The sequence below is a fragment of the Aphelocoma coerulescens genome, chromosome 4 (assembly GCF_041296385.1).
Source record: "Aphelocoma coerulescens isolate FSJ_1873_10779 chromosome 4, UR_Acoe_1.0, whole genome shotgun sequence".
Classification (NCBI taxonomy): domain Eukaryota; kingdom Metazoa; phylum Chordata; class Aves; order Passeriformes; family Corvidae; genus Aphelocoma; species Aphelocoma coerulescens.
Genome location: NC_091017.1, coordinates 53175430 through 53200289, shown reverse-complemented (window position 1 = coordinate 53200289; position 24860 = coordinate 53175430). Strand labels below are relative to the sequence as shown.

Sequence of the window (24860 nt, the reverse complement as noted above, 5' to 3'; positions counted from 1 at the left end):
GGAATTCTGTACTAACTGGAAGTAAATCATACACTGCACAGCTGCTCTAACTATTTGTATCATCAGGATAATAAAGGCACCCAAAACAACATTGTACCTAAAGAGCTGTCTCCCATTTCCACAGATGACTGTGAGAGGTACCCTTAATTTCATGCGGTTTTCCAGGACTCATGTTTCCCTGTGCACTTCAGAGCATAGCCAAAAGGAAGACCTCAAGAATCAGCCCAAGTTAAAACTTTCTGAGATGCATCTTGTCAGGAATCCTAAAGAATCACAGGCACACCTCTCACTCATTGACATTCAAGGATCCTCTCTGTCAAGTAGAAAATCATTGTAATCCATTATCCTGCTACTTCCAGTTCACATTAAAACTGCTCCACAAATACTTAAATCTGGCAGAAGCAGATGTCATCAATTTAAAGAAGCTGTCCTACCCACCACCAGCTTGCTCCAGAACCTTTCCCCACCTCTCTTCCCTACTTCTTTGTGCCAGCACAGCACTTCATGCTGTTACACAGCATGGATAACATCGGTCACTCCTAATTTAATTCAGATCAGTTTCCAAGTCCAATTTGTCGTGGAGCTGAAAAAATACTCATGACAGGACATGGAAAAGACATGGGTGAGATGGGGAATAACAAGCAGGAGAACAGGATAATACTGATTCTTTCAGCACCACTAGCATTTTTTGTAGCATTATCTATCATGAAACAGTAGTCTGGAACATGTTCTCCAGAAGGGTTGTGAAACCTCCATCCTTAGAGATACTCAAATCTCAATTGAGAATGTCCCTGAGGAGTTTCATTCATCTTTAATGCTGGTCCTGATCCCAGCCAGAGGAGTTCGAGAAGTTTCTTTCCTCCCCACCTGCATAATCTTGTGATTCTAGTTTGACTGCCCTGCTCAGCCTGTGAGTCTGGTGCTTGCCACTGGGGTCTCCAATAGGGCAACAATAACTTCTGACAGAAGAGACAAACTTGTGAGAGGTAAGAATGCCCCACTTACTGAATTCTCATCAGGTTTTGAGTGTAGGTGGTTTATAAGTTATTTGTTAGTAAGATGGGCACTAAAAGAAGCTAAACATGAGCAGAAAATATATATGAATTCTTGGAGAATTCTTTAACCATGCTTCAATACAAAACCATTTTGTTTACTAATTGCTGCACAAGAGGATGTACTCATATCTAGTAAAAGAGTTCTATCTACCAAACTAAGATAAAATGTTACCTCCTCTGTATGTTTCTGGATGTGAGCCCAGGTACACCAGTCCAACAAGAAACGATCAGTGTTAATACTACCAAAAGGTTTATGAAAATGCAAGGTTTTACTGAAAGTTCTTATCCTACAATTATTGCAATTTGTAAAATTAAATAAATTTTATTTTGTGAAAAAGCATGTTTTCTAGAAGGTAGATTAAATTAGCAAACAAAATTAACAAAAAGCCATGCTAATTTTAAGAGTAGTTGTAAACAATTATTTCAGCTGCAAAAATGATAAGAAATATTATATTGCATGTGCAGGAGAATGACTTATGATCTCTAGTTAGCATACCAACTTAGGAACCATAAACCACAGCTTATAATAGGTAATACACAGAGCAAATCATTGCAACAACAGGACTGAAGGTAATCAGTCAATAACATATGCATTAATAAAATAACCGGCCCTCCTGATTTTCCTTTCTGCCTCCTTCCCTTGACTTCTCTGAGCAGCATTGTGAAATACAGTTTCAAGCAGACATTCCCATGCCCAGATTGTTCTCAAAAATGTTTCTCTATTTGATAACCTTTTAACTCTGCTGCATCCATAATTCCCCCCAGCACATGCGTTGTAATTAGATCAGTGGAGAGGGTGAAACACTCCGGGAAGGTTTGATGCTGCCTGCTGTAGCAAATGCTGGCTTCACGTGCATTGGACCACACACATAATTCTGGCTAATGTAGGATCCCATTGCCTATATTTCTATATTACTTTTCTAACTTTTAATTTTTTTAATTAATTTCTTAGGCACAAGAAATTCATATAATTTAAAAATTATACATACCAGTAATTTTAAACAGTTTGTGGGCAGGGAAGGGACAGTTCTCTGAATGCGGAAAACACATTCTCTCCAGCACCCTATTTCTCTGTCCTTTTCCCCTATATTTCGCCCCTGGTTTGTCCTTCCTGACACTGCACCTTTGTAAAAGAGTTGGCACCACAGAGGCCAGCTTCAGGCCCTGTTCCTGTAAGGGCCCGTACCTAGATCCAGTGCTGCCCCTAGCTATTGGGACCCTTTAGGTCCACCCACAGCAGCTGAGCCATGACAGTTACCGAGATGCTTTCAGAGACTCCATGATGTTTCTGATGTGTAAGATAGAAACTGGGAATTAAGTTCTGTAGGCACAGCCACAGATACTTAGACTTTATAAACAGAAGTTCCCCTAAGGTAAAGACATTTTATCTTCTAATTCCCTTATCTCCCTCTTCTATCAGCCATGAGGAAGAGCTTAATACTTATTAGAGCAACTTCCCAAAATAAATTTCAAGTTTCAATGCTCAAATACTTAAGCACAGTTGGTGATTACAGAGTGCTTTTTTTCATAAGCAACCCATTTTTTTCTTTCTGTTTTTGCCCAGGGTATTATTTAGGCATCCAAAAAGAGAGTTAAATGGTGCTTTTAAAATTTTTTTTCCCCTCAAAAATTCTACATATCTGGGGAAAGGGTCCTCTAAGATATGCTTGTCAACTTTAAATATAGGCATTTTGGCCCATGCCACATCCTTAGTGATGTTCTCCCTAGCATTCCTTGCAAAAGCAAACTTTGTATTTGTCACATTTATATATGGTCTTGATGCCATGAAGATTTTTGCCTTTTCTTTTATACCCCTGTTGTACCTTTTTGCAACTTCTGTATTCCTAGTGCTTTTTGCCTACATTCTTGGACTTGTTTGTCAAGCTAAGAGACTAAACATTTTAGAAGCTTCATAGCTAGGGATCAGTGTGCCCCAGATCCCAAGGTCCTCTCCAGAACACATTCTGTAAACCAAGATAGAACCATCCAGGGGAAGGTTCCTTGGGGAGGGGGGCTCACTTGAGCCTCTCATTTTTGATAGATATGCTAATTAGTAAAACCTATAATGTTATACCCAATGTTGAGGGGGAGAGACTCGGGGGGGTGCATCTTGATGCACATGACCTGGACGTGTACACCTAAGGATCCTTAAAATAAATACCAAGGTAAAATCCTGTTTCCCCTTCTAACCGTGTTTGACTCTTGATTTTAAGACCAGGAAAAGGCATCAGTCTAGGCTTGAAAGCAAGTAGTAGTGGCTCCTAAGGTGATGAGTATGACACATCAACTACATGGTCTGAGTTCTGAGGGACTGTACTCTAAACTATAAGCTTCTCATTAGCACATTGTTTTCTGCCCTGTGAAAACAGTTAGAGAAAACTAATAATATAACTCATTAACTATGAAATTATTTATGAATAATACAGGCTGCACTGAGAAGAAAGGTATATCTCTAGAAATAGAATTTTGTAACCACTGTTTCTTCATTTATTTCTTGGCAAGATGGTCCACTCCAATTCTTCAGAGAAATGTGAGCATTCCCTTCTTTGAGGTTAGATGTAAACCAGCTGTTTCTTAACTGAAGGTCTCACTCATGTCTCGTGAAGAACATGTTATACTCATAGGACAGCAGAAATAAAATTATGGTTTTTGAAAAATTATCTTTCCTTAGAGCAGGAATTGGGGCTTGAGGATTTGTTTTCTTCTTGTTCCTTTCTCTGTGCATATATTTCATCACTTTCTGGATTTGCATATTGTAGATTTTCTTTGATCCATGTATCTATTTACAACTTACTCTATTTTCCATTTCAAGTCTCCCTGATTTTATTCACTGTCTCCTTATATTTAGAAATTCATGTCTGTTCAGTACACTCACTGAAATGTATTTTCACTCATGACTTTGCATATGACATCTGTTACTGCACATAAACACTTTCAAAAGTACATAGGAACTGTCTAGTGCTATTTTACAGATACCTTAAACAGAGGGGTTTGCTAGTTTGAATCCCTACCCAATGTATTTCACCTCTCAACCATTTCACTTTCTTGTTGCTGTAAATTAGTTCTTCTAATTAGAAGTACTTCTAATTAGTACTTCACTTTGAATTAGTGTGCTATCAATTTGATGGTGGACTGGAGCTGACACTGAGTATTTACATTATGCAGGAAAGACTTACAAAATGTTTCTCACAGCGTGTTGACTATCTGCCATAGCAACTCTATCCTCAACATTTTACTTATCAAAAAATTACACCATAATATCATTATTATTATTATTACTATTGGTTAAATTACAGTTATTGGAAGGTTATTAACTGGTAGAAAGGACAAAATGAAAGAAAAATTATTCATTTCTTTTGCTGTTCTGGGCTTTTTCAAGTAACACAGACCCTGTGTATTCCTCAGTTTTTCTGCTAAACAGTAATATATCAATTCCCTTAGGAGGATGCTTTAAATCAACAATGACAAGACACAAAAATAACTGGCAGATAGAGAATAGTATTTGTGTGGGCAAGCATTTGCAACTTTATCCCACTCTCTCTATAATTTTTGCATTCCTTTTTGACAGGATTTGACTATACATGTTTGTTGGGAAGGATGAAAGTTTGGTAAGAAAGTTTCACAGATATGTAGGCTTGGCAGAAAGATCTCTGAATGTAGAAACTGAGGATGAGATAGAAATGAAAGCAAGTTTTGATATAGAGTAAAAGATGTTTTGCTGGACCAGTGATCACTGAATAACTGAGAAGGCAAAGGTTGGAGATGAGTTGGAAGGAGATTTTTATGATTAGGGCAAAGGTATGTGACTACAAACAAAGACATGTTTTTCACCAAGTAAATAAGTCTCAAGAAGAGCATAAGTAAATAGAAAACATGTCTTTACCAAAAAGAGAGATATGGCAGGCAAACAAGAAATGTTGATGTAGCAAGAAGAGAGGTCTGAGAATTTTCCACTGTAAGCTTAAATTGTAACTTACTTACTCTTGTGATTGGATAATAATGACTATAATATGGTAATGGTAGTAGTTATGATAGGCTATAGGAAAATGTAAAGGTATTGTGTATGGTGCTTATTGGTTGTTGTGTATTAAGATACTCTGCAAAGAAAAGTATATAATGCTTTGTAACTTGGACAGAAAGGGGCTTCAGGTATGCCTACAGCTGGAGCTGGCAGCTGTAGGGCTGGCTCTGGGTACCCACTCTATGGACTGCTGTAATTCTGCCTATGCAATAAACAGCTTTCAAGAGAACTGCCTGAAGTGCAGACATCCTTCATAGATAGTTCTCCTATACATGTTTTTCATTAGCTGGATATCCAAGGCTGTGTGATTCAAGTCACAATTGCATTTAAGTGAACAATACCCAAATTTAAAAACGGAAGACGGGATTATGACTCAGTTATATCCAAAGACAGATTTTACAACAGTGTGGGTTTCTGTACAAAATCAGTCTGCTGGATTCTGAAGGGCTGCAAGCCAAGTCATGGCAACATTTAAAACATGTCACAAGGACATGTGATTTCAAACATTCTATGTATATATCACTTCACTCACTGAACATCTTGTCTTCTTTATTTTGAGTTGAAGTTTCTAATCTTCCGTATCTCCTTGACAAGCAACCATTGCCAAAACTACATCTGGAATAGCCTTTGTGAATCATGTTAAATTCCTTAGGCTAAAGGGGCACCGTCAAAAAGCAAGTGTATTAAGAGGATAAAGCAGCTCCCACAGGATGTGAAAGGCAGGACTGCGAACTCAGGAAACAATTGATAGCCACTTTATAAGCATCTGAAAGAAGCCTCCACTCCATGTGCTTGGGTCATGGCAAGAACTACATTGGATGGAGTCATGAGAAGAACATAAATAGACAACATAGTGGGTGGTAGGAGAAAATTGTCCCACCTCATTCCTTGGAGACCTGATAAGTGATTGTCACCATTTCAGTAGTTTAATTTTTAAAAGTAAATACCACCAATTTCAACGAAAGCATCTCTGATAGGTTTATGAGAGAGGATTCTAGATGTCCTTCCAGGTGGGTTTCTCAATACCTTTGCTTCAAAAATTGCTCTGAAACTAACTTCACAGATGTGTAAAATTCAAACATTTCTTAAAAGCTGCAGAATGGCAAAGTTCCCTGTGCAACCATAATTTGGCATCTCCCCACAGGTGCATTATAAAAAGATAGTGTAAAAGCTGGGTCGCACACTACCTATGAGACTGTTCACTCAGAGGTCCTAGCAGCTGCTATTTGTCTTGGCATATTTACCTGCTTTTGTTGTCAAAATTAAGTAGATTAAAACAAAATTGAAGCAGGCCAGTGGAGGATTGCCTATACAAACTCATACATGTCCATACATCACTCATACACAGTTAAATCCATTATGGACTTTGCATAATTGATATTGACTCAAATGTATGCTGATAGCTTCCTGTTCAAAGCCTGAAAACAAAAATTTTCATTAGCTATGTAAACAAGATCTATGTGATCAACTTCTTTTCCTAAATACTTCAAAAGCCTCAATTAACTCCATAAAGTAGTTTTTTAATAACATCTTATTATTTTAATAAGTTTAACTGTTCTGTGATAAAATATAATTAATTTCACTGTCAGTAGGACAAACAACACAGATAAATTTCAAGTGAAGTTTACAAAAGCAGGAAAAAGAAAATAACCACATCACTGGTCTCATTCATGGATTATACCAAACATGACAGACAGATATCTCTTTCTCTTTGAAGATTGATTCTCTTCAATTTTCTAAGAGGACATGAATGAAATTGTTTTAAACAGTTGACAGTTTTTAATAAAAGACACCACCTTTCTGGATTTGGTTTTTTGGACCTAATATTTCATCCTATTTTATGTCCACAATGAAAATTACATTATTTGTTTTTTTCCTTTTTATTATTTACAGAAAAAAATGCAGACAACCAGAAAAAAAACACAGAATAAAATTTGCTACTATGAGCCATAACAGCAGCTCTTCAAAAATATTTGACTGCACACAAACTATTCACAGCTTCTTAGAACCTATTTGGTATTAACCTAATTTTCATTAGTTAATTTCTCCCATTCCAAACATACCATGTTGACCTATTCTGACCTCTTTGGCTTTCTACAAGCCTTTACCTGGTTACTGTTGTGTGTAGCATAGATACTACATCCCAATAAAATATTTGTTACATATAGACTTTTACATGACAAACTTCTTTGTAGGAAGGTTCAAAAATCAAAGAAGCCTTTTCCCTTCATTGTATTATTTTGCCCTTCAGAATTAATCTGAGGGGGAAAAAAAAGGTTGAATTTTGGCAGAGAGTTTTGCTATACATTCACTGTACATTAGATCACAAATGAATAAATAAGTGAAATTAATTTTCAGACTTTAATCAAGACGAAAAAGAATGTTGTGCCTAAAGATACAGGCTATAAATGTTACAGATTAGTTCTCTGCTCTACTGAAAATTTCTTTCTCAGTCTCGGCGTCCCCAGCCATTAATGTGACAATACAACTTTCTCTTCCTATCCTTTACTTGTTTTCTTCATGTGGGCTATAAACTTTCAGAGGCAAGAGGCGGCCCCTCAGTGCATGTTTGTACAGCACCCAGCATAAAAAGCCATGATCTTAGATGGGCTCTTTGAGCTCTAACTGAAGACAAGCCACTTCACGACTCTATTTTCAAAGATACCCAACATGAGAAAAAGCATAATGAGTAAAAAGATACAGAAATGCAAGGCTCATTGGAATTTCAGCTTGGGAGCATATCAGACTTTCTAATTTGCATTGCCCTATTTTCTAGGTGGAGCCTAAACTAAGTTTGATCTCCAAAGATATGAGACTCTGAGGGACCTCTCAATGGAAGGCATCTCCTCAACTTTCTGGAATATACTTTTTAAAAGAGGATTAATGTAAGTATTCAAGCTATTATTTCTGTTTTAAAGGCATCATGACCTCACAGGGTTATGAGAATCCATAAGCTTCAAATTTATTCCCAGCATAAAAAGTCAAAATAAGCCATGTACACAGGCCTTCAGGATCTTATATGGCCTGCCTATTTTTCCAAGTCTTTTGATGAAATTTGAGTATTTCATAGAGTGCAAGAAATATTAGAAAGCATCAGTCAACCAGTCTGTTTGCATTATGCAGTTTTAGGCTGACCCACTGTGAACTTCTCTAATGATTTTGAATCTTTAAATTTACCATTAATTTTGGCTTTAAAATACATCCCTCTTTCTCTACTTTTGAAATCTGAAGACATTGCAGACTAACTTTTATTGTCTTCTTGCATTGTGGAATCCAGTGCACGTGAGTTGCCATAAATAAACATCTGCTATATTGTAGTAACTAACCTTTGGCCCACTCTTAGTGTCTTACTGTGCTAAGGGAGAATTCACTAGATTAAATCATTAATCATAACCAACAGCTCTGAGGACAGGTCTTTCTAACAACAGATAAAGTACCAGTAGTGCATGTGGTGGTCAGAGGATACAGACTATTACTACCCAAAAGAACAAAGTTACTACAGGGAATGTTTTAGAAGTCATTAGCTTGGCACATGTAGTTTAAGGTGTTCTTCCACCACTGGTATTACTTTTCAGAACTGAGTCATGTTTTCTTAGCAGTGATGCTGGACTGTGCTAGAAAAGGGTTTTTTAAGGCTGATTTTGAAGCCATATTGGAAAGATCTCATCCATCCGCTCAAGAAGGAGGAAGCTGCATAACACCTTTAAATAAGCAGTCCTTTACTACACAAACCATGCAAAAAAGCCTTACTGCACTTCAACTTTCCATGTTCCATTTTCACACAGGTTTTAGTTGTACTTTCAAACTTTATCTGTACTGGAAACTGATATATAGATACCGTTATATATTTTATTAAAAGAGCAGGGCTAGCTGATTTTATAACCAGTTGCTGAAATTAAATACAGCTTTTAAAATTAATATATTTTTACTGTCACACATGACTTCACTGCAGTAAGAAATAGAAGAACATTTCTGAAGAGCAACAGTACTGTGGTAGTATTCAGAAATCCCTGTACCTAACTACACAAACACTGAATATGCTCTCTGCCTAGAAACTTAGCCTCCTTCGAGTGTTAATGAAAACAATGTTTATAAATATATGAAAGATAAATGAGAAACAGACATCAGTTTAAATATCAGAGAAAAGCTGTGTAATGACAGCCCACTGAGTGCCAAAGATCAGTGCTTGTAACTCTCCCTCTTGTTCCTTCTTGTAATGCACTGTTATAGTTATTGCTCCCATGGCTGCAAGCTGCCAGCAGACTCTCAACAATATCTAAGAATAGACATCTAGGCATCACAGGAGTTTCATCTCTTTCATACTCTGTAAACAATATTTGTCAAATTAAGCTTTACATACATTAACAAAGCAACCGAAACAACTGCTTCACAAAACAAAGAGAGATCAACAAATGAAAAATTATGACCACATATACACTGATGTTAGAATGCAACAGCTGTAACTGCTGGGAGGAAGCAGTGACGATGTCAGTAACAGCTGTTCACAGCATTGGTGGATGTTGTGTCATACCGTATGTTAAAGACAACAATAGTCCCAAAACAAAAGCACTACTGCATTTGGACATATCCCTGTATCACCAGAGGCTTTCCAGTGACTCTTCTCCTTCAGTATGTTTCTGCTTATCAGATTCTCCTGTTCAACAGACCTAACACAGGCCTGTCTCTTTCATTTTTGGTATCTGCACTCAGCATACACAAAGTAGCTTCCCCCTACTATGTTACGTGCTTTTCTCTAGATCTCACTGACAGGAGTTATGGGGGGAAGGCAGAGAAGGGGCCAGGTTGACAAGGGAAGGGAAGGTGTTAAGTAACTACTTTTTGCAGATCTGATGCTCCTTAAAATAAATTATTCTTGGCTTTGAAATATGTGTGTTTGCCTGCAATAATTTGATGCTACATGAAAGACAGTAATCACAAAAATCACTTAGTTGGCCACAGAAAAAAAGGTATTTTTTCTTAAAGAAGAAACCAGAAGTTAAATTAGGACAACTGATGTTTAGCAAACTAGACTTAACTAACCAGCACATTGTCAATCCACTGTTATGGTTCTTCCTGTGGTTGCCACTCTGACTGCAGTCACTGCATTTTCAGTGACATCCATGGCACACTCTGGAGACATAATTACTAAAACTGAAGTCAGATTCTAACGTAATCTTACATCATTTGCAGTCTCACATTGGACTTTTTTCCCCACCAGTCTTCAGGGGCCAGAATATTTTCCACCAAAATAAAGATTTTAAAATACAAATAGAGGAACCACTGTGACCTCCAGGACATAAAACAGGACACCAAAATCCAGTTCCAGCTTTGATGTTATGAATTTTTGGGAGAAGGCTGCTGCTATGGAAAAAAATGAAAAGCAAAAAGAGGAAGGAAAAAAAACAAACAAAAACAAAACAAAAAATACCCCAAAACAACACCACACAAAGAAAACCCCTGACTCTTGACTCTCAAAGTATTTTGGTTGTCACTGAAAACCAGAGCAAAAACATGTCTACAGGAAAGAAATGGTAAAGAAAATGTATAAAATTTATCCTTTCACCATCTACTTATTTAAGAGCTTTGCACTTTTGATACACACAACTCACTCTCAAAAGGTTTGTGAAGGTCAAATTCCAAACAAGGCAGAGTAAGTGAAGCAGCAGAGAAATGGCCTGTTCAGTTGATGAACATTTAAAAGCATCAATTTGTTACCTGAACCCACTTTTCTTATTTCGTTCAATAATTTTTAGAGAAAACAGGTAGTGTAAGGCTGTTTGTTATCAGATTCCTTAAGTAGAAGAATTGTAATACTGAACTGGAGCAGAGGTGCTGTAACTAATAATGCACTCAGTTAAACAGGGTTAATTACAGCTTTTGATAGGCTAACAAAGACAGGTGCACAGGTGTGTTTGGATTAAACCACTCAACCAGTCTAAAGGTCAGTGTCATTCCACTGTTACCTGTGCTGCCTTTCCTCCGCACTAATCCTATCCATATAGTCATCTGTACATGTTTATTCTGGGTTAATTTTCTGTCAGTTTAGTGAGCTTAATTAGCCAGTCCGGGAATCCTTGTGATACACTGGAAATGGCAGGCATACATTTCCTGGAGTGAGACTGTACCTTTCACTGGTAACTGAATTTTAGACCAGCTCTCACAGAACTTCTTTCATAAGTATCCTATTCCTTCTAAACAGCTTTTGACTTCCTGGTCTTGTTATGTTATTTGAAACACTTATTCCATTGTCATATTCTCTTCCACTGAATTTCACAGTGGAGGAACCGGAAATAAGGAAAAATGAAAACAAGGAGAAAGAAATTGATTGTCTCTCTTTCCCCCTCCAGAAACATCAAAGATTGTGTACATATACTAAAAAAACATTCCTTTTCCCCTTTTGTGTCATGTTTTGATTTTAGCTCTGCTAAACTCACTGATCCTTTTTCAAATCAAACTCAATTTAAAAGTGCATGCACATTATACTAACACTGTGAAATTATGTAAATGCAGAAAAAATACATGCTCCTTAAGCTTTTAGAATAGTTAATGTCACTCTGAACATATCCTGCTAATTTAATACCAAAAATCATATTTAAAATATTAACTTTGATGAAGTTTAATTAAAGGCCATCCAATTTATGACAATATTATACATATAAAAGGCATTATTGTTGTTACAAAACATTCCATTTTGGCATAGCCAGATTGGAGAAATTAGGCAGAAGAACTCTGGACAGGCTTCTTTAGGAAAATAAGCCTGACTGCTGTAATATCACAGTTTTTATTTATATGGTGGCAACATTTTTCTAAAAGATCTCTATTACAGTTGGCAGAAATGTTGTCAGTAGCTTTGACAGACAGGAATTTCACAACGAGAAGGTCATAGGCTTAGTTTGGAACTTCTCTTGTCTGATTAGACAGAGAGTATTTTACCACAATTGGCTCTAGTCACTGATGGATTTTCACTCCCAAATACCTGTCATCACCGTCACTGATGCATTCAGGAAGAGCGAGACTACAGCCAAACAGCAGGATGTGTTGATAGCAGTTGAGACGACTGAGATAACTGAAGAACTTCAGGAACTTGTCCATTTCAACACTTTTGACAATGGAAAGAACTGAAGTTCCAGTGGTGTAGTTATATGGCAGCACTTGGCACTGGCTGTTGGTGATATTTATGCAGGCACCTGTGAAATCAAAACAATATGTTTAGAACAATAGTATCACCACTGAATAGCTGGTTCAAAGCACGTATTGAATTGATCAGTCAGTATATACAATATATAAGCAATGCTGGTATCTCACAGCTAAGATTATTCCATAATGTTATTATAATACTGTCAAAAAATAAGAAAAAAAATTAAACCAGAGAAGCTTAGCTTGGAAAGCCAAGTAAGTTTTTAGATATTTTCACAATCATCTGACTTTGTACAAAACTGGACTAGAAATAACACAAAACCAATTTCTTTTTGACACGGCCTGGATACAATCAAATTCAGATTAAGTTGAGAATGGAAGTCACACAGACAAATAATGGGTTCTGAAGCTGCCCTGGTTTTAGTGTTCCCACAAAGTTTATCTTTTTGCTACCATTCTACGTTCCCAAGTAGAAATTTCATCAAGTGGAATTTCATCAAAATTATTCAGGAGATCATCATCTATCTCCTGAGGCACAACTGCATGATAGTCCCTGCCATGGCATGTGGCAAGAAGCACTGACATTTTGGCTGAGATCATGTGCATAGATTGCTTTAGACCTTTTAAAATTCACAGTCCTGACAGAGAAGGGCTACAGTTCCTTGGAGCTATCTGATATTTTTGTGGTACTCAGTGGCTGGACAGGGGAGCAATGAATTCAAAATTCATGGATAAAAAGAAGGAATTTTGTGGCAATTATATAATAATTTCTAAAACAAAAAAGAGACTAAACACAGGACCTGTCCTTGCAATCAGGATGATCACACAGAGTAGAGTGTAAATAATCTCTCTCCGTCATTCTCATAGGCTCCCTTCAGCTACAGAAAGGCTGCAATTATGGGGAATAAAAACTAGTTTTGACAATACCTCTGGGAAGGTAAGAAGAGCAGTGAATGGGGATAACGCCATGTGAAAACACTGTAGACTAGAACAGCATGGTCCCTAATTATACCTAATTATATGGGTCATTTCTGACACTCATCTGAATTTAGAGTTTTCTGTTTAATCACCAGCAGCTCCCAAATGGATTGAACTGGTAAAAAAGTGCTTTCTTCTACTGCAACAGTTGCAGTGCAAGTCTACAGTTTCATATTCAGTCCTGCTGAAGCTAACTTAAACATCGCATTTTCCCTTTCCCACTCTCCTCTTCAGATTGTTCCTATGGAGTGCATCTGCACAAAGTACACTGAACTAGCAGGCTGAGCTGATTGGAAATAACCACCTACCTTCTCTCCCAAAAGACAAAGTTTATGGCAGCCCCAAAGAAAAGCAACTAGAACTGCAGCTAACTTAATCAATCTTTTTAGTTTTAAAAAAACTGAGCCATGCCTCTAATGATAAGGCAGCACACCTCACCCAGAAGTGATTGCTGCTTCTGGATTTATGAGGCCATGCAATGAAGTAGCTCTCTACATTAGCCTGCCTGCCTTTTCTCTCCTCTTGCACCACAATGTAATTTTTTGGTGGGCACAGGGTGAAAGGAGAGAAAGAGAGGAAAAAATAACTATTTCACTTGGGACAGATAATTGGGTTGAATAGCTTTTTGTCAAAAAATAATTTTTTCCAGGACAAGAGAAGGGCAGTGCAGTGGCAGGAACCAGAGGGTAAGATCAGAGCTGTTCAAAGCAGTGATTTTACACAAAGTGTCATTACTGCCCAGCAACATAAAGCCCTTTGAAAGGGTTAGGAATATTTGAATTGCACCATCAGAGTCAATTCCTGTCTAACGAGAAATAAAAGAACATATTTCCTCAAAAAATGAACCAATAAATTTGATGTAACTCTTCATTCTTAAAGCATCCATTTTCTCATTTGCACTATAAAAACAGATCTGGGTCCTTCAGGCATCTAAAATGTAATGCAGTTAAATGATGTCTCAGTTAAAGCTAATGTAAACTTGCCTAGATCCTAGCTAGGGTAGGTTTTTTAAAGGATTTTTATAGAAGATACACAAAACACACCTCTGTTTCAGGTATGCAAAGCATAACATTGTGAGATAAGTATGTGGCCTGAAGAGAAAAGTATGTGGCCTGATTTTCATATCCCGGGTCAAATTTGCTCAAGTTTCAATCAGAAAATAATCTTTTTAGTCAGAGAAAGTTTTACAGAACATCTTTAAGTAGCTTTCAGAAAATGATACTGCATTCAATTTGCAGCAGCGAGCACCACCCACTTCATTACAGAACTTAGCTCAGCCTGCCTTCAGCACTAATTGCACAGTTGCAGTCCATAAATTCACTGGCAAAGCCTCTGTAAATCCAAGGAAAAATGGCAATATTCACCTGGCTCTTCCATAGTGCAAGTTCTACCAACAAGGAATGAAATCTCATCTCTAATCCTAAAATATCTTGAAAATTTCTAAGAATCCCACTAAAAAAGCAAAATGAAAGCGAACTCATCCAGTCTAACTTGCCTATAGCAGCATTTTGCAGGTTTCTTGATACTGGAATGACTTACAGCAAATCAATATTTTGCCAATCCCAAGCTGCCACATTCCCCTGACCTTGAAAAAATGTTGTCACTCTCCTTGATTCCACTTTTTCCTATGTGAGCCATATGAACCTATACAATGCCTTTTTTACCTCCTCTGTCCTGTTGATAGTGAGTATCTGGTTTGTCATGGACTTCTGCTCCACATGAAAGGAGTACATCATTCTACCCAGCATCTGATTTTTTCAGCAAAACCTTTTTCCAAAACTCATTACTGTCTTCAAAAATTTTAATTTACATTACTTCTTTTAATTTTCTATAACATCTTGGTACATTTTTCATTTCAATTAAAACAGAAGATGGACAGATTTTCTTGGCTTCTCTCCAGCTATGAATTTTCTCATGTTCAGTACACTTGGGACTGAATATCTCATACTGCATTTCAGATGTTTTCTCCATAATTTTCTTAGGATCTATCCTTTGGAATCCACACAGCAAGGAAAACTAGAAACTGTTTTCTCTTTATTTTAAGTATTGTGAGTTAAATAAATTATTTCACAACTAAAGCATGGTGTCTGCAATTTTTTCACACAAATGCTAACTCGAAAAACACAATTTCCACAACTCACAGCAGCCTCCCTTTCCTGACACAAGGGATACCTTGGCTGATGAATGTGTATGCTGGGTGACTCTTCTCTTCTAAACACATTGTCAGTTTCTTCCTGGCATTTTTTCCACACTCCTATTTGTTCTCTTCCAGGACATATTATACAGAAAACATCAACTAATCCTTACAGAGCAGCTCACAATCACATTACACTACTGAAGGAAATAAAAAAGGATACATACACATTCTGGAGAAAACCCCCACTTTTTCAACTAGTAGGAAGAGAGCTATTTGGATATTCTTTAGACCCTTGGAAAAGTACACTTAAGTGCAGGATAACAAATCTTAAGAAATTTAAGAAACTAATTGTATGGTAGTAGACTAATAAAATCGAAGTAGTATAGGTGTCATACTCAAAAATTTTTATACTACCAGAAAAGTAAGGCCTCAAGGAATGGATATTTTTAATTACAACACCTGATACAGAGAGAATAAAGTATTATTAGCATTTTTGTCAAAGGAAAATTTAGCCAGTAGATAATAATTGTTTACAAGGACCTTATGACCTTGATGGTTACAGTAATGGTTAAAACATAGCACATCACCTTCCAGCCAAAAGCTTTCAGTGTATTAACTCCTGTTTTGTCTTTCATGGTTGCAATTTATTTCTCATAATTAAAATAAAATTTAGATATAATTGCTCTCACTTTATTTCTCTGGGTTTCGCTTCATCTTACACGATTTTGTGTAAAACTTGCCTGTTTTTCTCAGCTTTCTCAGTACCAGCTGTAGGTGGCAATGGGGGTTCACAGGCTGGGCTCCATGAGGAGAGGCCGGAGCTGCCCCATGCCAGACATGGACGGTTGCAGCCAGCACCCAGCAGATGACCACGGGGCACAGCTGAGCCCTCAGCCAAGAGGGCAACACCGCTGGGAAAGCAAAATTTTGCACATGGAAGTGAGTGTGGAAAACAGAAGTGTGAGAAACAATCCTGTAACACTGAGGTGAGAGAAGAAGGGGGAAAGGTGCTTCAGGCACCACAGCAGAAATTTCCTCTGCAGCCCATGGAAGGGACCTGGGATGGAGCAGTTTTCCACTCTGCAGCCTGTTGAGGGCTCCATGCCAGAGCAGGTGGCCATGTCCTGAAGGAACTGCAGCCTGTGAAGGACCAATGCTGAGGAAGGCTTATCCTGAGGGACTGCAACCCATGCAGAGGGCCCACACAGGATCTGTTCTGGAAGAACTGCAGACCATGCAGAGATCCATCACTGAAGCAGGGAGAATTGTGAGGAGGAAGAAACAGCAGAGTGGAACTCTTATGGACTGACCACAACCCTATTCCACATCCTCCTGTGCTGCTCACAGCAGGGAGGAGGTAGAGGAGCGGAGAATGAAGGAATGAAACTGAGCCTGTGAAAGAAGGGCAGGATGAGGGAAAGTGTTTTAGTTCTTATATTTGTTTCTCACCATCCAGTTCTGGTTTTAATTGGTAATATATTCAATTAATTTTCCATGGGTCTGTTTTGCACCTGACAGCAGTTGGTAAGTGATCTCTCTGCCTTTCACTCAACCTAAGTGATTTTTCACTTTGTTTCCTGCTTCCCACTGTCCTGTGAAGTGGAGAGAGTGAGAGAGAAGCTGGGTGGATATCTGGCAGCCCATAAAGAGCAATCCACCACAGTCTAATAAAAAATGTTCCTTCTTTCCGAATTCAAGTAGCATGAACATATAATTGAGAACACTTCTTGAGACACAACTGAGAGCTGAAACAATTCTACAAAGTTAGTTTCAACTCATGCATTACTGTACTGTCTCTTTAAACACTTTACTTAACTAGCCTAGATCCCACTTAGCCATGTCAGATTTGGATAACTTTTACGTGTTTCTCACTGCATGGAGGTGGCCATGGCAGGAAAGATAAACTCCATGCCAACCAAGCATAAACTTAAATAGAGGTATCAGACTCAGAGTCATGTGGAAAAAACTCAGTGATGTTGGGAGAAGAAGACTGAGAGAAGGGGAAACTGTAGGTCACCTTCCTGTATGGAAGGTTAGACAGAAGCAATGAAAAGACAGGGACACATCAAAGATGCAGTAACAGATTTAGATCATTTGGATAATTCCTACTACAGGATAAAATTCTCATGAGTCTCTGTGTCATTGACTATCTAGGAGTATAAATCAGAGAAAAATATTGGACAGAAAACCAAAATTAAGCTGTGGAAGGAAATAGCTTTAAAAAAATCTGGAGTTCAATTTTTTTCAAGTCTGGTCAACATCTCTGTATCATTTGTACTATTTCCCCTAGTCTAAAACTTCCAATTCCTCTCAAAAGCACTCTGTTGGTTAGTCTGCAGCTGTTTGTGTCAGGACATATTTTGAGTCACGGTTCAAAATCAATAAAGAAAACATCACAGACAGCTTGACCATACTACTCAAAATGTACCAGACAATGTAAGTCACAATTTTCTTCATACTGTCAGTTTGGATCCAGTTCACTTTGCTTTTAAATCAGATGGTTAAAGATAATTTTTTTTAATTTCTTTTTCTGCCTTCCTTTAGTATTTTGCCTTCAAGACTCCTAAAAATGCTTGTCTTTTAGACATCTGTCCTGAATTTGCCACTGTAAATAGTGAGACAATGAAAGCATTTCATGTGTTTGACAATTTCAAGCTCTTCAGAGTCTGAATAATTCTTCCCAACTACTGGAGACCTCTGCTGTGTCCTCCTCAGAGTCTCTCTTATTCTGGACACAGTGGAAATTACTGTTTGTATGACATAACCTCCCATGTCATTATATTTCCTTTCATATTCCATCTTTACCTTCTTCTCACTTTCCGTATTGCAATGTCAGCTTCATCCTGTCATTTCTACCACCTTGTATTGTTAATGCAGCTCTTATTTTCAGATAGAGCTTTCATGTCCCTATTTGCATACTTTCTCCTCTACCCAAGATCTCAAGCATGATCTAACAATTATTACCTATAACAAGTGCATATTACCTTTCAATCATGAGTGCAATTTACTCTTCAACACATCCCACCTTGCTTGTGATTCCTTGTTATTTTCTGCTGCTTGGATTTCATCAAACTTTTCTGCACTTAAAGGCTCATGGTTTAGGTTAGATTATTGAAAATTATTTACACAAGAATTTTAAAAATACTTATGAGCGTGTAAGCTATTCAGATCCAAATCATTTGAGTCTATTTTAAAATTTATAGTGACTGGGTGTGCTTTTTTTGGACTAATATCTTATTTCTCAAGAACGATTACACTTTCATGTCACTTGACCCTCAGTTCCATTTTCTTCTTTCATGGAATGCTGAAACACTTAGAACACAAATATTGCAAATGTACCTTTATCTAAACAACAAATTAAACACTTTTTAAAATCAGACTACCTTGTCATCCTTCCAAAACTTGGTCAATCTAAATGAATCACACTTGTTTTATATGCATTTAAAATTATAGATGTTAATGAAAGCATTACAATTAGAAAGACTGTTCTTAACTTTATTCTCCTATATATTTTGAATCCCTAACTGAATATTTGAAACTGCCATACCAAGATTTAACATCTTTCACTGGATATCCAAAATCTGGATATCCATATCCAGTTCTATCTAATTAATGGTGCATTATTCTAGTAAGCATTAGTTGGATGCCTCAAATCAGAGGTCACAGGTCTGTGAATAGTTGCAGAACCTATCTGTCAGACCATGGGTAATTAAAGGAATTCTTAAGTTTAACACTGTTCTCAGGATCTTGAGAGAAGAAACTGCTTAAAACCCATTATATCCTTGCATTTAGGGATAAAAGTTAGCCATGGACAATTTTTTTCAGAACTTCCGAACACCAGCAGACCCTATTCAAATCAACAGGGGACATAGATGCCAAATGATTTTTTAAAAGCAATAACTCTGGCTTATTTTGAATTTCAGTCTTGAGGCTAGACAGCTTCTCTACTGATAGCATCTTTTAAGCATGTGCTGAAGTGCTGTCTGAATAGGAATGAAGTTAGCATATGCTCAAGTGTTGTTCTAAATAGTTGCCTTCCCTTTTTAAATATGTCACCCTCTTGACGTCTGTAGCTCCTTGAGATTTAATGTGAACCAAGACACATTGTCACCATAATACTGGGAAAAGTAAAAAATTTGCTAAGGAGACATCTGTAAATGAAAAAGGTTCCAAATTCTTCATGACATGGAAAGTGGAATGAAAGAAATTGAATGCAATGAATGAAGAAGAGCTGAATGTCTACTCATCCATGGTTCCTGCTAGGATTCTCTTCAATTGCACATATTCCTTCTGTATCTATTCAGGTGCATTTGCACAAAATCAAATCAGTATTTTAAACTTCCACTCAAACTGATGCTTAAAAAGGAACATCATGTACAAAATACATGTCAACTGCCTCTGATTAGCTCAAAACTTCTCCTAGAATAATAGACATAATTCACTTCTGCAACTCGATTAAATAAGCATTGTATGATAACTGCATAGGAGTAATTTCAATAATGAAACCATTAACAAAAAAGAAGTTGTAGTCAGTAAGAAGCTTATAGAATACAAATCACATGGTTCAAAAGCATTTATTTCTTAAGGTTTCTTTACTGATGTACATCAGGCAACGTTTCATTGTCTTACAACTAAAGCACAAGTCCTCTTACTGAACTAAAGCATTCCTTTATTATATATTCACCTTCTTAAAAAATAGCATAAAAAACTGTAATTTCAAGATTAAAATTAATCTCTAATTTTTAAAGATGGTGACTTACTGAAAAGTAAATTATTCTACAGCTTTCCCTAAAATCATGCCAACTACTATCACACAATTATTTTCCAAAAGAAATCTCAAGTTCGGTGTTTGCTTTGTTGCTGTCTCCCATTTATATCTGCTCTCTGTTAGGAAAAAAAAAAAAAAAAAAAAAGAAAAAAAAAATCTAAACTATAGTTTAAGGGAGGTTGCTCTATCACTATCAAATTTTGGAACATCCACATAGAGCAATAAACCCTCTGGTGACAGAATCACCACTTCCATGACACATCTCGTTTCCTTTGCAATCAACAAACTATTTAGTTGCACCATGGAAATAGAGAGCTCATACCTATAGCATCCATTAAGCACTGAGAAAGTGAAGGAAAAGATGACTCCATACTCTGGTGTAAAAGCTATATATATATATATATATATATATATATATATATATATATAATAAAAACAAACAACTCTCAACAGCAAGGTCCCCATTTCTAATAGCCTCTCTTGACAAGATCAAAATATCCTTGAGGAGTTGACCAGTATTCCTCTTTCAAGAGGGCTACCACAGTCAATGAACTTTTGGTAAATACTGTGCCTGTAGACAGTGCAAAAGCACAAGTGCGTGCAAACAGCAATATCTCCATTACCAAAATGTGAAAATGATGAAGGGATGGAAAACAATGTAAAATGTATTCTATCTGTGAAAAATAAGCATTTCTCATTTGCTAGAACAGAGATCCTCTACAGTATACTGCAAAATGGAAACATGGATTAAGAAGCACTTAACTAAAAGCACTAATAGCTTTTATTTTAGGTGACAATGGGCATAAATGATCCTGCAGACTTCAGAAAATTACCAGAAGCAATTTACACATGAAATGTAATGTCTTGATCGCTAAAGAAAGGCTTAAGAGGAGTGCATTTTTACAGCTTTAATATACCACAAAGACACAAACTGAAGAGGCATAGTAGTGAGTTTGTTACATTTACATGTGGGTAGAGATTTGACAAACTCGTGTCTCCTGATGATGCCTCTTAAAATCAAGAATCAAACATGGTTAAAAGGGAAAAAGGAATTTTACCTCTGTATTTATTTTAAGGATCCTTAGGTGCACCACGTCCAGGTGAAATGCGCCGAAATGCACCCCGCAATGCACACACACGATAGATCAGGTACGTCACTGTAGGTCTTACTAATTAGCTGATCTATCAAAGATCCCCAATGAGAGGCTCGAGTGAGCCCCCCTCCCCAAGGAACCTTCCCCTGGATGGTTCTATCTTAGTTTACAGAATGTGTTCTGGAGAGGACCTTCGGGTCTGGGGCATATTGATCCCTAACTACGAGGCTTCTAAGATGTGTAGTCTCCTAGTTTGACAAATTAGTCTAAGAATGTAGGCTAAAAAACTACTAAGAATAAAAAACCTATAAAAAGATATATAAAATGGGTATAAAAGAAAAGGCAAAAATTCATCATGGCATTACTGAGGGCTCAATAACAGTGATGGTAGCCTAAATATATACACTTTCTGAGTAAGTTTCTAACAGAAGGTCATGACTTTTCTTAAGTCAACTGACAGACTCAGAAAAACATTTCAAAAGACAATTGAACTGATGCCATGGTGCAATACTACTTCCTCTCAACCATGTGTTCTTGCCATTTCCTTTGAAACAACTTTTGTGCCAAACCACCCAAGAGCTAACTTAGCCAGTGTTAGAGCTGAGTCAGCTCACTGAGCAAACAAATGCCATAAAAAGCATGCAGCACTGTATGGTTCAGGGCAAAGGGAATGGGAACACCTCCTCAGCACCACCAACCTCTAAGTGAAGCACCACTGACTTGTAACAGCTTCTGTGGGGAAGAAGAAAACAAACTTTTGAACAGCAAATCCCATCCATGGATCTGAGTCAGGCACTAGAACTAGCTGAAAACAACTGCTCTGCATTTAATTTCATTCAGCTAATGAATTAGGCAATTTGAAAGGAATGAGTGATTGTTAACTCCCCCTTGTGCTCCACAGGTACCAAAGGGAGAGGTGGTATGGCTACTGTTCACCTGCACTAGAGAGAAAAAGAATTCATTATCTCCCAGTTCACAGAAAATGGATTAGCCCTGAGGGAAACAAAACTCATATTTTAGATCAGAGTTGAAGTGTTGTCATAATTATTTTTTTAAGGCAATCTGTACCAGCTGCTTTAGAGTGGAACCCAGTTTGTCCCAGACACTTCTTGCTCAGAGCAAGTCATAAATTCTAACTCAGCTATTCTCCTGACCAAAGAATATTGCAAAAGCCTGACACTTCATCAAGTCACCTCATTCTTTGGAGCCTCACTTCTTTCAGCAAGTTGCTTCCAGATACTGCCCTCCTTGGCTGAAGCACATACTTTAATCCTTTGGGCAGGCACAGCTGAGAGCAGGTAAGCTCAAGAGCCAAAGCTGAGGTTGAACATTTACCCCTCATGAGGTGCAAGCAGGCCTGTGTTCCAGATCTGGAATTTTGATTAGTCATTTCCTAATTACAGGATTCTTTAGTGAAATTGGAGACATTTCTAAGAGCCTACCATTAAACAAATGGCACATACTGACATTAACTACAGGCTACTTCCCATGGTACATTAAATTGGACAGGATTTTGCTATTGTTTTGAAACATGTGCATGACTTTACCACTCTTGATAGGCCTTTTTTTTAAAAAAGGGGATAAAAAATGGTAGCCTCTACCAGAACCAGACAGGCATCCAGATGGTTTTGGTTCAATTTTTTGGGGGGTATTTCTAACAAGCATGTTTTCAGTAAGTGAAAATGAATGCATGAATTAAATTAATTGGCAATATTTAATTATGTACCAATACAGTTATGTTCAAAACAAAACAAACAAAAAGAAAAAAGAAAAAACAAAAAAAAACCCAACCCCCCCCAAAAGCCCCAAACCCAGAGTGCTTTGTAAAAGACTTAAGATAGTTTAGGTTAGAAATAGGTCAGCATAGAAATAGACTGTGCCTGAGCTGTCCCAATTCTCTTTGGTTAATTACCTTTCTAGAATAGCCACTCTTCTAATTAATAAGAAATTAGGTTCCTTTTTTCCAGGTATACCTCACAATGATAACTATACCCACCTCAGTGTCAGATAAAACTAACACAGCAAACCCCTCCCTGCAAAATCTGTCTAGAGCCTATGAGCAGAATACAGCACCTCACTTGAAAAGCAGAACACTGTGAGTACACACAACATATGCTTTGCAACCTGCAGTTTCCCATTTGGAAGTTCTCAGGGGAAGTTTAGGATCTGGGTGTTGATCTTCAAAGTCCTGGTTAACTAAGGCTGATCAGTCTAATAAATTAATTGTTTTCCCTATGGGAAATGCCCATAACTTTTTTTCCAGAGGTATGTGTGTGCTTGTTTTGTTATAGCACAGTCATTGTCTCTAAAAGATCATTTGTGTTAGCCAGAAATACTGCAACCTAGATCTTCTGAATTTGATCGCACATTTGGCAAAATATGTGTTGCAGGACGTGAGATACAACTTCCTTGGCCATTTCTTTATCCAATTGCTACTGACTCTCCTGTTTATATCACTGGAATTTTCATTTAAGCACTGCATTTTTAAAACATTCAGTGATGGCCTAATTCTTTTTCTACCACTAGAGTCTGAATGCTTCTGTTCACGGACAAGCCTAGCTGGCTACATTAATGCAGTTATTCTTTAATGTTCCTGTTACACCGTGGTTTTGTGGTGTGAACAAAGAGGAATTCTGCCAAACTTTCTCAGCCTGAGCAATTAGAGGTCAAAAGCCACCTTATTTTTTAGCATGAAAAGGAAAATGTTTAAGAGCTTAACATAATTAAGTTTCTTACAACTGTATGTCAGTTCAGGTTGCATTTAAACCTTAGGAACATGGTGCCTGCAAGTTGCTTGTGCGAAATGAGATTTTTAAACCCTTGTACTTAACTGCTTTTCGCAGAATGGAAAGTTCATTTAGTTCTTTTAAATAAATCTACTGATAAATACAAATAGCTTGCTTCAATGTTCTCTCTTATAGCTCATTGTTTAATTGCCTATGTCAGTTAGAGAGAACTGACAAGTTTCCCCATTAAAATTAGGATTAAAGTATCTTAAATACCATTAAACCAGCTGTAATGTTAAACTTCTTTCAACCATGCAAAAAGTTCATGTTCTACTCCCAATTTTTTTATACCCTAGAATCACAGAACTATTGGTAGAAAGAGTCCTTTGGAGGTCTCCACCCAGCTTGCTGCTCCAAGTGAGATTGCTGCCAGCACATTGTCATCCGTGACTTCGTCTGAGTCATGGAAACACCCAAGGGAAGGGATCCCACACCCTCTCTAGGCAATGGGTTCTTCACTATCTATCCAGTGAAAAAGATTTTCCTAATTTCTGGTATGAACTTCTGCTATTTTATTTCACTGGAGAGTATAATTTTTTTAATTATCAATCATAATAATGTGAGAAAGACAGATTTTGTGTACTGATTAACAGCTAAATTAATCTTTAGCTGTATTCGGCTGTTTATCACTTCCTCAAATTCCCTACAATGACTTCAAACCATAGTACTCATTATGTTGTTCTTGAATTTCACATGGTTGTGAAAGTGACTGTAAATCACTCAGTTGTATCAACGCTCTCACTTTCCAATATTTTGAGGGGTTTAGAACTTACCATTTTATATTAACGATGGCTCTGTACCCACACCTGGCTGCACTTTATCTGTTACAATCCATAACAGACCATGCAGAAGCACAAAACAGATAAGCTTTAATCAATCTTGAA

At 37.3% G+C, this 24860-nt stretch overlaps 1 protein-coding gene across 5 annotated transcripts in view; it reads right to left on the bottom strand.

Moving 5' to 3' along the window:
- CORIN (corin, serine peptidase) overlaps positions 1–24860 on the bottom strand; it is a 130128-nt gene that overhangs the window by 71582 nt on the left and 33686 nt on the right. For all 5 annotated transcript variants that reach the window (XM_069014185.1, XM_069014182.1, XM_069014186.1 and 2 more), the window contains exon 4: positions 12053–12263. In XM_069014185.1, coding sequence (XP_068870286.1) covers positions 12053–12263 — 211 coding nt within the window. The remainder of the gene's footprint in view (positions 1–12052; positions 12264–24860) is intronic.